Source organism: Lampris incognitus, chromosome 17, assembly GCF_029633865.1.
Source record: "Lampris incognitus isolate fLamInc1 chromosome 17, fLamInc1.hap2, whole genome shotgun sequence".
Taxonomy (NCBI): domain Eukaryota; kingdom Metazoa; phylum Chordata; class Actinopteri; order Lampriformes; family Lampridae; genus Lampris; species Lampris incognitus.
The window spans coordinates 4,188,385-4,203,198 of record NC_079227.1 but is presented as its reverse complement, the minus strand read 5'-3'; the positions used below and the strand labels follow the sequence as shown (position 1 = coordinate 4,203,198).

General features: G+C 47.7%; 1 protein-coding gene across 1 annotated transcript; it reads right to left on the bottom strand.

Moving 5' to 3' along the window:
* Positions 1 to 8,929: 8,929 nt before the first annotated feature.
* On the bottom strand, positions 8,930 to 14,094 carry foxl3 (forkhead box L3). The gene is made up of 3 exons (XM_056297124.1): positions 13,988 to 14,094; positions 10,223 to 10,391; positions 8,930 to 9,376 (listed from the first exon to the last, which is right to left on the bottom strand). The coding sequence occupies exons 1-3, from the start codon at positions 14,092 to 14,094 to the stop codon at positions 8,930 to 8,932; spliced, it is 723 nt and encodes a 240-aa protein (XP_056153099.1).
* Between the last annotated feature and the right edge of the window lie 720 nt (positions 14,095 to 14,814).

The following is a 14,814-nucleotide window of genomic DNA, read 5'->3' as shown; positions in this document are numbered from 1 at the left end:
AGTCGTGTCTCAGGTGGTCCCACCGACGTGTCTCAGGTGGTCCCACAGTCGTGTCTCAGGTGGTCCCACCGACGTGTCTCAGGTGGTCCCACAGACGTGTCTCAGGTGGTCCCACAGACGTGTCTCAGGTGGTCCCACCGACGTGTCTCAGGTGGTCCCACAGTCGTGTCTCAGGTGGTCCCACCGACGTGTCTCAGGTGGTCCCACAGTCGTGTCTCAGGTGGTCCCACCGACGTGTCTCAGGTGGTCCCACCGACGTGTCTCAGTTGGTCCCACAGACGTGTCTCAGGTGGTCCCACAGACGTGTCTCAGGTGGTCCCACCGACGTGTCTCAGGTGGTCCCACAGACGTGTCTCAGGTGGTCCCACCGACGTGTCTCAGGTGGTCCCACAGACGTGTCTCAGGTGGTCCCACAGACGTGTCTCAGGTGGTCCCACCGACGTGTCTCAGGTGGTCCCACCGACGTGTCTCAGGTGGTCCCACAGTCGTGTCTCAGGTGGTCCCACCGACGTGTCTCAGGTGGTCCCACCGACGTGTCTCAGGTGGTCCCACAGTCGTGTCTCAGGTGGTCCCACAGTCGTGTCTCAGGTGGTCCCACCGACGTGTCTCAGGTGGTCCCACCGACGTGTCTCAGGTGGTCCCACAGTCGTGTCTCAGGTGGTCCCACCGACGTGTCTCAGGTGGTCCCACAGTCGTGTCTCAGGTGGTCCCACCGACGTGTCTCAGGTGGTCCCACAGACGTGTCTCAGGTGGTCCCACAGACGTGTCTCAGGTGGTCCCACCGACGTGTCTCAGGTGGTCCCACAGTCGTGTCTCAGGTGGTCCCACCGACGTGTCTCAGGTGGTCCCACCGACGTGTCTCAGGTGGTCCCACAGTCGTGTCTCAGGTGGTCCCACCGACGTGTCTCAGGTGGTCCCACCGACGTGTCTCAGTTGGTCCCACAGACGTGTCTCAGGTGGTCCCACAGACGTGTCTCAGGTGGTCCCACCGACGTGTCTCAGGTGGTCCCACAGTCGTGTCTCAGGTGGTCCCACCGACGTGTCTCAGGTGGTCCCACCGACGTGTCTCAGGTGGTCCCACAGACGTGTCTCAGGTGGTCCCACCGACGTGTCTCAGGTGGTCCCACCGACGTGTCTCAGGTGGTCCCACAGTCGTGTCTCAGGTGGTCCCACCGACGTGTCTCAGGTGGTCCCACAGTCGTGTCTCAGGTGGTCCCACAGACGTGTCTCAGGTGGTCCCACCGACGTGTCTCAGGTGGTCCCACCGACGTGTCTCAGGTGGTCCCACCGACGTGTCTCAGGTGGTCCCACCGACGTGTCTCAGGTGGTCCCACAGTCGTACTCTCACTTGAGCGTCGGCCCGTTCCTTTCGCTAAGCCCTGGTCGTTTCCGACGCCTGTCCGCTCGTCCGGTGCGGTCCGGCCTGTCGGGGCCGGGCCCTCCCAGCAGCAGCGGCGGCTTTCTGCAGCCGGGCCCCGCAGCAAGCAAACAAGTGGTGGCGTGGCCGCGTCAGCGGCTGACATTGATTGACATGCTGTGTGGATTTTCTCATTACAGACACGTCCCGAGGCCATTTAAGGGCGGTCGCATATTCCAGCTGAAACCTCGGGCCGGCGGGACGCGAAGGAAACGCCGGGGGCCTCAAAGGGCCAAAGGACGGAGATCTGTGTGTATGTCAAAGCCTCCCGGCTGTTTCTGCAGCGGCCCGTGTTGACGCCGACGCAGTTGTGATTCCAGTGTTTCCCAATAAGCCTGCACGCGGGTGTGTGTTAGTCCCAGGAGCTGCGTGTCCTTCCCGGGAGCGTCCTCCCGTCCACACAGCTGAGGGAAACACCGCGGCCGGTGACTCACAGGAACGACACGGCCCTCCTCGCAAACCGCCCACATACACACCCAACCCCGCTCTCATTAAACACCCAACTAATAACAATAATCACCGGCCTCCCGGCCTCGGTCACGGCCCGAGTGAATCCAATTACCTCCCCGAGCGTCCACCCTCAACAGGGCGGCTGGTGTTTAGGATTATGGACGTTGCAGATCAGCGCTTTTCCCATTTTCCTTCAGCTTCTCCTCCCTGTGCTCACCGCGGCGGCCTGCAGGGACGCCATCACGTCCTCCTCCTCCTCCTCCTCCTCCTCCTGCTGCTGCTGCTGCTGCTGCTCCTCCTGCTGCTGCTGCTGGCCTTCTCTCACAAACCAGCAGAGGTGACGTGGACGTCTCACAAACCAGCCGATGTGACGTGGACGTCTCACAAACCAGCAGAGGTGACGTGGACGTCTCACAAACCAGCAGATGTGACGTGGACGTCTCACAAACCAGCAGAGGTGACGTGGACGTCTCACAAACCAGCAGAGGTGATGTGGACGTCTCACAAACCAGCAGATGTGACGTGGACGTCTCACAAACCAGCAGAGGTGACGTGGACGTCTCACAAACCAGCAGAGGTGATGTGGACGTCTCACAAACCAGCAGAGGTGATGTGGACGTCTCACAAACCAGCAGAGGTGACGTGGACGTCTCACAAACCAGCAGAGGTGATGTGGACGTCTCACAAACCAGCAGATGTGACGTGGACGTCTCACAAACCAGCAGAGGTGACGTGGACGTCTCACAAACCAGCAGAGGTGATGTGGACGTCTCACAAACCAGCAGAGGTGATGTGGACGTCTCACAAACCAGCAGAGGTGACGTGGACGTCTCACAAACCAGCAGAGGTGATGTGGACGTCTCACAAACCAGCAGGGGTGACGTGGACGTCTCACAAACCAGCAGAGGTGATGTGGACATCTCACAAACCAGCAGATGTGACGTGGACGTCTCACAAACCAGCCGATGTGACGTGGACGTCTCACAAACCAGCAGAGGTGACGTGGACGTCTCACAAACCAGCAGAGGTGACGTGGACGTCTCACAAACCAGCAGAGGTGATGTGGACGTCTCACAAACCAGCAGAGGTGACGTGGACGTCTCACAAACCAGCAGAGGTGATGTGGACGTCTCACAAACCAGCAGATGTGACGTGGACGTCTCACAAACCAGCCGATGTGACGTGGACGTCTCACAAACCAGCAGATGTGATGTGGACGTCTCACAAACCAGCAGAGGTGATGTGGACGTCTCACAAACCAGCAGAGGTGACGTGGACGTCTCACAAACCAGCAGAGGTGATGTGGACGTCTCACAAACCAGCAGATGTGACGTGGACGTCTCACAAACCAGCCGATGTGACGTGGACGTCTCACAAACCAGCAGAGGTGACGTGGACGTCTCACAAACCAGCAGATGTGATGTGGACGTCTCACAAACCAGCCGATGTGACGTGGACGTCTCACAAACCAGCAGAGGTGATGTGGACGTCTCACAAACCAGCAGAGGTGACGTGGACGTCTCACAAACCAGCAGAGGTGACGTGGACGTCTCACAAACCAGCAGAGGTGACGTGGACGTCTCACAAACCAGCAGAGGTGACGTGGACGTCTCACAAACCAGCCGATGTGATGTGGACGTCTCACAAACCAGCAGATGTGACGTGGACGTCTCACAAACCAGCAGAGGTGACGTGGACGTCTCACAAACCAGCAGATGTGATGTGGACGTCTCACAAACCAGCAGATGTGATGTGGACGTCTCACAAACCAGCCGATGTGACGTGGACGTCTCACAAACCAGCAGAGGTGACGTGGACGTCTCACAAACCAGCAGATGTGACGTGGACGTCTCACAAACCAGCAGAGGTGACGTGGACGTCTCACAAACCAGCAGAGGTGACGTGGACGTCTCACAAACCAGCAGAGGTGATGTGGACGTCTCACAAACCAGCAGAGGTGACGTGGACGTCTCACAAACCAGCCGATGTGATGTGGACGTCTCACAAACCAGCAGAGGTGACGTGGACGTCTCACAAACCAGCCGATGTGACGTGGACGTCTCACAAACCAGCAGAGGTGATGTGGACGTCTCACAAACCAGCCGAGGTGATGTGGACGTCTCACAAACCAGCAGATGTGACGTGGACGTCTCACAAACCAGCAGATGTGACGTGGACGTCTCACAAACCAGCAGATGTGATGTGGACGTCTCACAAACCAGCAGATGTGACGTGGACGTCTCACAAACCAGCAGATGTGACGTGGATGTCTCACAAACCAGCAGATCTGACGTGGACGTCTCACAAACCAGCCGATGTGATGTGGACGTCTCACAAACCAGCAGAGGTGAGGTGGACGTCTCACAAACCAGCAGAGGTGATGTGGACGTCTCACAAACCAGCCGATGTGATGTGGACGTCTCACAAACCAGCAGAGGTGATGTGGACGTCTCACAAACCAGCAGAGGTGATGTGGACGTCTCACAAACCAGCAGAGGTGATGTGGACGTCTCACAAACCAGCAGAGGTGACGTGGACGTCTCACAAACCAGCCGATGTGACGTGGACGTCTCACAAACCAGCAGAGGTGATGTGGACGTCTCACAAACCAGCAGAGGTGACGTGGACGTCTCACAAACCAGCAGATGTGATGTGGACGTCTCACAAACCAGCAGATGTGACGTGGACGTCTCACAAACCAGCCGATGTGACGTGGACGTCTCACAAACCAGCAGATGTGATGTGGACGTCTCACAAACCAGCCGATGTGACGTGGACGTCTCACAAACCAGCAGATGTGATGTGGACGTCTCACAAACCAGCAGATGTGATGTGGACGTCTCACAAACCAGCAGAGGTGATGTGGACGTCTCACAAACCAGCAGAAGTGATGTGGACGTCTCACAAACCAGCAGAGGTGATGTGGACGTCTCACAAACCAGCAGATCTGACGTGGACGTCTCACAAACCAGCAGAGGTGATGTGGACGTCTCACAAACCAGCAGATGTGACGTGGACGTCTCACAAACCAGCAGAGGTGACGTGGACGTCTCACAAACCAGCAGAGGTGATGTGGACGTCTCACAAACCAGCAGATGTGATGTGGACGTCTCACAAACCAGCAGATGTGATGTGGACGTCTCACAAACCAGCCGAGGTGACGTGGACGTCTCACAAACCAGCAGATCTGACGTGGACGTCTCACAAACCAGCAGAGGTGACGTGGACGTCTCACAAACCAGCCGATGTGATGTGGACGTCTCACAAACCAGCCGATGTGATGTGGACGTCTCACAAACCAGCAGATGTGATGTGGACGTCTCACAAACCAGCAGAGGTGATGTGGACGTCTCACAAACCAGCAGAGGTGATGTGGACGTCTCACAAACCAGCAGAGGTGACGGGGACGTCTCACAAACCAGCAGAGGTGACGTGGACGTCTCACAAACCAGCAGATGTGACGTGGACGTCTCACAAACCAGTAGATGTGACGTGGACGTCTCACAAACCAGCAGAGGTGATGTGGACGTCTCACAAACCAGCAGATGTGATGTGGACGTCTCACAAACCAGCAGAGGTGACGTGGACGTCTCACAAACCAGCAGAGGTGATGTGGACGTCTCACAAACCAGCAGATGTGATGTGGACGTCTCACAAACCAGCAGAGGTGATGTGGACGTCTCACAAACCAGCAGATGTGATGTGGACGTCTCACAAACCAGCAGAGGTGATGTGGACGTCTCACAAACCAGCAGAGGTGACGTGGACGTCTCACAAACCAGCAGATGTGATGTGGACGTCTCACAAACCAGCAGATGTGATGTGGACGTCTCACAAACCAGCAGATGTGATGTGGACGTCTCACAAACCAGCAGATGTGACGTGGACGTCTCACAAACCAGCAGAGGTGACGTGGACGTCTCACAAACCAGCAGATGTGATGGTACCGTACCGACGTGGACGTCTCAAAGCCGTTGGACAGCTGGTACGAAGACCACTTACAGGGACAACGGCGGGAAATGAACGAATTGGAGAAGTGCAAGCGGAGTTTAATGGAGGCCATTCACAGGGGCTCATTATGTGCACTGACTTTCCCTTTCGGGCCCGGCCGGCGCTTTGCTTCCCTCCGTAGTTCTGTCAAAAGACCCCGCAGCCACGCAGCGCTTTATGCTAAGTTAATTTACCCAAATCCATCCAAACCCACCCACGGCTCGGCGGCGGGGGGTCGCAATCCAACACCGGCCACTTTGTTAATGGGAAGCCGCTGATCCATAAAGGCTTGCGTGGCTGCAGACGTTTGCTGGGGGGCAGCTCGCACGTGGTGTGAAAACCCTGCAGATCGATGAGGGCATTTGCAAGGAGGCATAAGGTGTGTTTAATTATAATTGCGCGGAGGCGGCGGTGTTGTTACAGCAAAGCGGGCCTGTGTATTTAAATAGGGTCACATCTCGGCCTCACCCTGCAAGTGTTCCACTATATTAAATGCCACTCATGTTAGGCGTGTTAAAGCCCCCTTCCGATGTAGGCAAGGCATAATATAAAGGTTAAATTGAAAAATGTCCCTTCAGCTGCACAGGAACCTGCCATGATTGATCTCCCCTGTGCAGGAAATACATGTAAGCTGGACCGCCGGTCCTTCAGAACTCCTCGGCATGTGAATATGGGCCGGTGTAATGAGGCGGGATCGTGTTGGAACCCGGGTCCGTCAGTCAAACAGGGTTTGAAAAGGTCAATCAGAAAGAGGGACAGTCGTAGAGCTGGAGTGTTTCTGAACAAGGCGTCCAGCCTGCTGCTCCGCGGTGCCGACGTGCCCCCGCTGACCGGTACCTCATCACACTGCAGCTCTTTCTCCGCCCTCTCGCCACAAATGAACCTGCGATCTTGACGCGGCTTGTCTGACTTTATTGATTAACCCGTCACACCCTCAGGTCCAGTCCAGGAGAAGTTGCGCCTCCACGAGGAACACCCTCGTCCGGCTTCTTCTTCTGCATTTAGCCTTTTTAAAAAACATCGCTTGTCTGCGGTTGACCAACATAAACACGTCTCTCCACGGCCAGGATACACAAGCTTATCGGCGTCGCTCATCTTGTTCCAAGTCTCACGATGCTTATTTCAACATACTGCTGGTGAGACGGCCTCGCCCGCCAACACCTATTATCACTTGTTTCTACGAGTGTTCTGTTATCAGGATTACAAGACTTCTCATAATGTCCACTAAACTGCAAAAAAACCACACAAAAAACAAGAATCTTAAAGCAAGAAACTTGATTGGAGAGAATCTTTCTGGTTTGGAGTCTCAGAACAAGTCTCATAACCATGAAACTTCCCACAACCAAGTAATAACACCTGTCTACCAACAGCATCCTGAGATAGACAGTATGAGACGTAAAGCAAGACAACACACACCTTGACAAGCTTTTACTGTTTGCAGCACTTAATGTCAACCTAGTCTATGTCAACCTAGTCGATGTCAACTGAGTCTGTGTCAACCTAGTCTGTGTCCACCTAGTCTATATCAACTCAGACTATGTCAACCTAGTCTGTGTCAGCTCAGTCTATGTCAGCCTAGTCTGTGTCAACTCAGTCTATGTCAACCTAGTCTGTGTTAGCCTAGTCTGTGTGAACTCAGTCTATGTCAACCTAGTCTGTGTCAACCTAGTCTATGTCAACGCAGTCTATGCCAACCTAGTCTGTGTCAACTCAGTCTATGTCAATTCAGTCTATGCCAACCTAGTCTGTGTCAACCTAGTCTATGTCAACGCAGTCTATGTCAACCTAGTCTGTGTCAACTCAGTCTATGTAAACTCAGTCTATGTCAATTCAGTCTATGCCAACCTAGTCTGTGTCAACCCAGTCTGTGTTAGCCTAGTCTGTGTGAATTCAGTCTATGTCAACCTAGTCTGTGTTAGCCTAGTCTGTGTGAACTCAGTCTATGCCAACCTAGTCTGTGTCAACCCAGTCTATCCTAGTCTGTGTCAACTTAGTCTGTGTTATCCTAGTCTGTGTCAACTTAGTCTGTGTCAACTCAGTCTATGTCAACCTAGTTTGTGTCAACCAAGTCTATGTCAACTCAGACTATGTCAACCTAGTCTGTGTCAACCTAGTCTATGTCAACTCAGTCTATGTCAACCTAGTCTGTGTTAGCCTAGTCTGTGTCAACCTGGTCTATGTCAACTCAGTCTATGTCAACCTAGTCTGTGTCAACTCGGTCTATGTCAAGTCAGTCTATGTCAACCTAGTCTGTCTCAACCTAGTCTATGTCAGCCTAGTCTATGTCAGCACTATGAACAACAGCAACATGACTATTGGACTGAGACAGTTTTCACACTCCTTATCTATCTATGTACATATACATCTACACATATTAATATATGAATATATACATATATGTTTATATTCATATACACGTATATGTGTGTTTTCTTTCTGTGGATTTTTCCCCTGAAAGTCAGTCACATGGTACCGTACCTCTCTAAATGGTTCCTCATCAGTCACATGGTACCGTACCTCTCTAAATGGTTCCTCGTCAGTCACATGGTACCGTACCTCTCTAAATGGTTCCTCATCAGTCACATGGTACCGTACCTCTCTAAATGGTACCTCGTCAGTCACATGGTACCGTACCTCTCTAAATGGTTCCTCGTCAGTCACATGGTACCGTACCTCTCTAAATGGTTCCTCGTCAGTCACATGGTACCGTACCTCTCTAAATGGTTCCTCGTCAGTCACATGGTACCGTACCTCTCTAAATGGTACCTCGTCAGTCACATGGTACCGTACCTCTCTAAATGGTTCCTCGTCAGTCACATGGTACCGTACCTCTCTAAATGGTTCCTCGTCAGTCACATGGTACCGTACCTCTCTAAATTGTTCCTCATCAGTCACATGGTACCGTACCTCTCTAAATGGTACCTCGTCAGTCACATGGTACCGTACCTCTCTAAATTGTTCCTCGTCTCATTTTCAAGTCAGTAACATTCCTCGTGTGGAATCTGTTTTGGGACAGATTGGAAACTGAAGTCAAAAAGGGAAATCCATCATGGCGTCTGTTCATTGTTCCTCTCACAGGGTCCAGAGGTGCAGGTTGAGGTGCTGGGGCTCCAGCAGGTGCACTGGAGGCCCCATGGGGCCCAGGTGGATGTTCCCGTGGGGGGGTCGGAACCCCGGCGGGGGCGGGTCTGGAGTGGACAGGATGTAGTCGATACTGAACTTGATCTCGGGTTCTGGTTTTCCAGGACCGGCATTGTGGATTAGGTGGCTGGGTGGCTGACACGGCCTCTGCCCGTCCGGGGTCAAAGGGCAGTGGGCGGGGTCGGGCTCAGAGCGTCGGCGGGTTTCTGCCGAAGGGAAATGATTCTCTCCAGAATCACGGAAGCCGATCTTCATGGTCCGTCTGCGCCGCCGACGCCGGAAGTTTCCGTTTTCAAATAAGTCAAGCATGGATTCACAGCCGGTGGCAAATGTCCAGTAGTTTCCTTTGCCCTTCTCGTTCCCCTCCGTCCGTGGAACCTGTTTCGTGGAGAAGGGAACGTATCACTATTATTATTATTATCACTATTATTATTATTATTAGCATTATTACAGTGTTATTATTATAGTAAGAAACCAAGAAGACCGACGGATAGACGCTTACAAACATAGGCGTACACACACACACACACACACTCACACTCACACACACAAACACACACACTCACACACACACACAGACACACTCACACACACACACACTCACACAAACACACACACACACACTCACACACACACTCACACACACTCACTCGCACACACACACACACACTCACACACACACACACTCACACAAACACACACACACACACACTCACACACACACACACACTCACACACACACACACACACACACACACTCACACACACACTCACACACACACACACACACACACACACACACACACTCACACACACACTCACACAAACACACACACACACACACTCACACACACACACATACACACACACACACTCACACACACACACACACACACACACACACTCACACAAACACACACACACACACACACAAACACACACTCACACACGCACACATACACACACTCTCACACACACACACACACACACACACTCGTATTGGACAGCTCTATCGGAGAGGCAACATAAAACTTGCATACCGATAAATGACATTTGAGCCACACACTGAATTGTCATTGTGATCCACAAACACAGCAACTTGCCGGACAGTCTCTCTCACACTCCGCAGTTTAACTTTGCAGAGAAGCTGAATAATCTAGATGCTGTTTTATACGAAAACAGCAGAAAGGAGGCGCTTTGTCTGGTGTGTTCTGTGTCTGATACCTTGATGAAGCAACTGTTGAGTGACAGGTTGTGTCGGATGGAGTTCTGCCAGGCTCTCTGGTTGGAGCGGTAATAAGGAAAACGTCTCATGATGAACTCGTAGATGCCGGACAGTGTGACCCGCTGCTCTGGACTCTGCTGTATGGCCATCGCTATCAGAGCAATGTAACTGAATGACACGAGACAGCGTCACAGCCCCATTACACCCACTGTTACTTCCACTGTTATGTGTACTGTTACATCCGCTGTTACATCCACTGTTACTTCTGCTGTTACATCTACTGATACATCAGCTGTTACATTAACTGTTATGTGTACTGTTACTTCTACTGTTACATCTGTTGATACAGCTGCTGTTACATTAACTGTTACTTCTACTGTTACATCTACTGATACATCCACTGTTACTTCTACTGTTACATCTACTGATACATCCACTGTTACTTCTGCTGTTACATCTACTGATACATCAGCTGTTACATTAACTGTTATGTGTACTGTTACTTCTACTGTTACAGCTGTTGATACAGCTGCTGTTACATTAACTGTTACTTCTACTGTTACATCTACTGATACATCCACTGTTACTTCTACTGTTACATCTGCTGATAACTCTACTGATACATCTACTGATACATCAGCTGTTACATTAACTGTTATGTGTACTGTTACATCTACTGTTGCATCAACGGGTACATCTACTGTTACATCTGCTGTTGCATCTGTTACTTCTACTGTTACATCTTCTGTTACATCTACTGATATAGCTGCTGTTACATCAACTGTTACATCTACTGTTGCATCAACTGGTACATCTACTGTTGCATCTACTGTTGCATCCACTGGTACATCTACTGTTGCATCTACTGTTACATCAACTGTTACATCTACTGTTGCATCAACTGGTACATCTACTGTTGCATCAACTGGTACATCTACTGTTGCATCTACTGTTGCACCTGTTACATCTACTGTTACATCCACTGTTACTTCTACTGTTACATCTACTGTTGCATCTACTGTTGCACCTGTTACATCTACTGTTACATCCGCTGATATAGCTGCTGTTACATCAACTGTTACATTAACTGTTATGTGTACTGTTACAGTAACAGTAGATGCAACAGTAGATGTAACAGTAGATGTAACAGTAGATGTAACAGTACACATTTAATGTAACAGTTTATGTAACAGTAGATGTATCTGTAGATGTAACAGTTGATGTAACAGTAGATGTAACAGTACATATTTAATGTAACAGTTGATGTAACAGTAGATGTATCAGTAGATGTAACAGTTACATCAACTGTTACATCTACCGGTACATCTATTGTTAGATCTACTGTTACATCTACTGTTATAACTACTTGAGACCTCTTCAGTCTCAACTGACTGCAGGTATCCCCCCCCTTATAAACAATACAGTGGCATGATGACTGAAAACAACGATCGGTTTCATATGCAAATTGCCGTGACCATTAACTAGAGTTTCCATGGCCATGTGTACTATTCACAGAGGATTGGGGAAAGGTTTCAATCGCAGCATTGTAAGATGGTGACAGATGTGCACTTAGCCCCCCCCCCCACCCCGGTTCAGGGATGGTGGTTCCCTCTTCACATAGATGGCCTCTTCGACTCCCCGTTCAAATCAGCGTTCCAAGGATGTGGACATCCTCATCCTTGAAAGAGTAGCCACTGGTCTGTAGATGGTGTCGACTGTGAAGTCCTGGCCTGGCGTGTTGGCTCTCCTGTGTTGTGCCATCCTCTTGGCCAGCATCTGTTTGGTTTTCCCCGATGTACAAATAACAGCAGTCCTCCTGGCACTTAACAGCGCACACTATATTTATCTGTTTGTGCCGGGGGACCTGATCCTTGGGGTGGACCAACTTTTGGCACAGCGTGTTTTGGGGTTTGAAAGCAACCGAGATGCGGTGTTTGGAAACTACACGTCTCAACTCCGAAACCCTCGTCACATACAGAATCACCACTGGTTAGCCAGCTCTTACAATGCTTACTATTCCCCAAACCTCTGGGAATAGTACACATGGCCAGTGTAACTGTAATGTTCATGGTAATTTGCAAATGAAACTGATCGTTGGTTTGGGTCGTTATGCCATTGTATTGTTTGTAAGGTTGGGGATACCTGCAGTCAGTTGAGACTGAAGAGGTCACTTAGATGATGATGAAACGTTCCTCTCAATAAATGTTGTCCCCAGATGAACTGATTCAACTTTCTTTAATATTGGTTTTTGATTATTTGATTTCCTTTTTTTATTTTACATTTCAGTTTTACGTGAAGCACTTTGTTACTGTGTTTGATAAGAGCTAGACAAATAAACTTTATTAGCATTATTATTATTATTATTAATATATTATTTAAAATTTGTCGGTGGTGTAAAATATTTCACTAATTATTACATAATTCTAGCTAAACTATTGTTAAATTGATATGTGGGGCAGGCCAAATTAATTCCCCAGTAATGAGTTAAGAGTTTTAATAGACGAAGAAAAAAATAAAGTTAACTGGGTTTGTATTTTTGGTGGGCAACACGCTGAAATTAGTAAAGACAAAATAATACAAACTATTAAGCAACAATAAATCCATTCATGTCTGTCTTCCTCCAGCTTCAGTCCAGTTTAGACGAGTGGACGTAAAGAATAAATGAATTAAATAAAAAATGAAATTTAGATGAATATTAAATATAAATATGTTACCTGTATTTATATTAAATATACACATATTACCTGTATTTATATTAAATATAAACTTGTTACCTGTGTTTATATTAAATATAAACATGTATATTAAATATAAACATGTATATTAAATATAAACTTTTTACCTGTATTCATATTAAATATAAACATGTATATTAGATATAAACTTGTTACCTGTATTTATATTAAATATAAACATGTTACCTGTATTTATATTAAATATAAACATGTATATTAAATATAAATATGTTACCTGTATTTATATTAAATATAAACATGTATATTAAATATAAAATGTTACCTGTATTTATGTTAAATATAAACATGTATATTAAATATAAACATGTTACCTGTATTTATGTTAAATATAAACATGTATATTAAATATAAACATGTTACCTGTATTTATATTAAATGTAAACATGTATATTAAATATAAACATGTTACCTGTATTTATGTTAAATATAAACATGTATATTAAATATAAACATGTTACCTGTATTTATATTAAATATAAACATGTATATTAAATATAAACATGTTACCTATATTTATATTAAATATAAACATGTATATTAAATATAAACGTGTTACCTGTATTTATATTAAATATAAACATGTATATTAAATATAAACATGTTACCTGTATTCATATTAAATATAAACATGTATATTAAATATAAACGTGTTACCTGTATTTATATTAAATATAAACATGTATATTAAATATAAACATGTTACCTGTATTCATATTAAATATAAACATGTTACCTGTATTCATATTAAATATAAACATGTATATTAAATATAAACATGTTACCTGTATTTATATTAAATATAAACATGTATATTAAATATAAACATGTTACCTGTATTTATATTAAGTATAAACATGTTATCTGTATTTATGTTAAATATAAACATGTATATTAAATATAAACATGTATATTAAATATAAACATGTTACCTGTGTTTATATTAAATATAAACATGTATATGAAGTATAAACATGTTACCTGTATTCATATTAAATATAAACGTGTTACCTGTAAGCAGGTCTGCACATTTTCTTCTCCTCATCGGTGCTGGCAGACGGGTATCCGTCTCCATCATAATTAAAACAGTTGTATGGATACTGAGAGTTGTCAAACATTTCGGTTTTTCAGGGGAACAAGCTTGAAGTTTTCTTCATTGAATCCAAAGTCAGAAATCAATGTTCAGCATCTCAAACGATATGAGTCAAAAAACCAAAAACCAGCTGGATGTGTGAATGTGGTTCCTGCAGTCCAGCATGCCGTCCTGATGGAGGACTGCAGTCTGAATGAGGTTTGTTTAATGTGATGAGAGAGACCCCCACTCCCCTCCACACACACGCACGCACGCACACACGTGTGTGCGTGCGTGTGTGTGTGTGTGTGTGTGTGTGTGTGTGTGTGTGTGTGTGTGTGTGTGTTGGTCTGTGGGTGGTCTCTGGGCTGAATTGAGTCGTCTTGATGTTTTATTTTGGTTTCTTTTTTTAGTCTAATCTCCTTAACAAGACTTAAACAACTTATCCAGTAGAAACAAACAAACCCATTTTCCATCTTTCGTTTCATTTTTTTTCTTTAACTCCTTGCACCGTGTGTCCTGGTGGACTGTGCAGACGTTTAGTCAACAGCAGGAGTTATGTAGATGTAATCTAAAATGCTCCATAATGGCTGTAAATTGCTTCCTGGACTGAAACAGAGGATGTGTGTTGGACTCTTAACGGGCTGGTCGGTTTTCTCCCGTGAGGCGACACAAACAGCAGAAAACAGCCAGAGGCCGGGGGGGTGGTGCACTGCGGGGGGCCTGGGCCCCCGGACCGGCCCCCCCCGGCCCCGCCCCCGCCCCG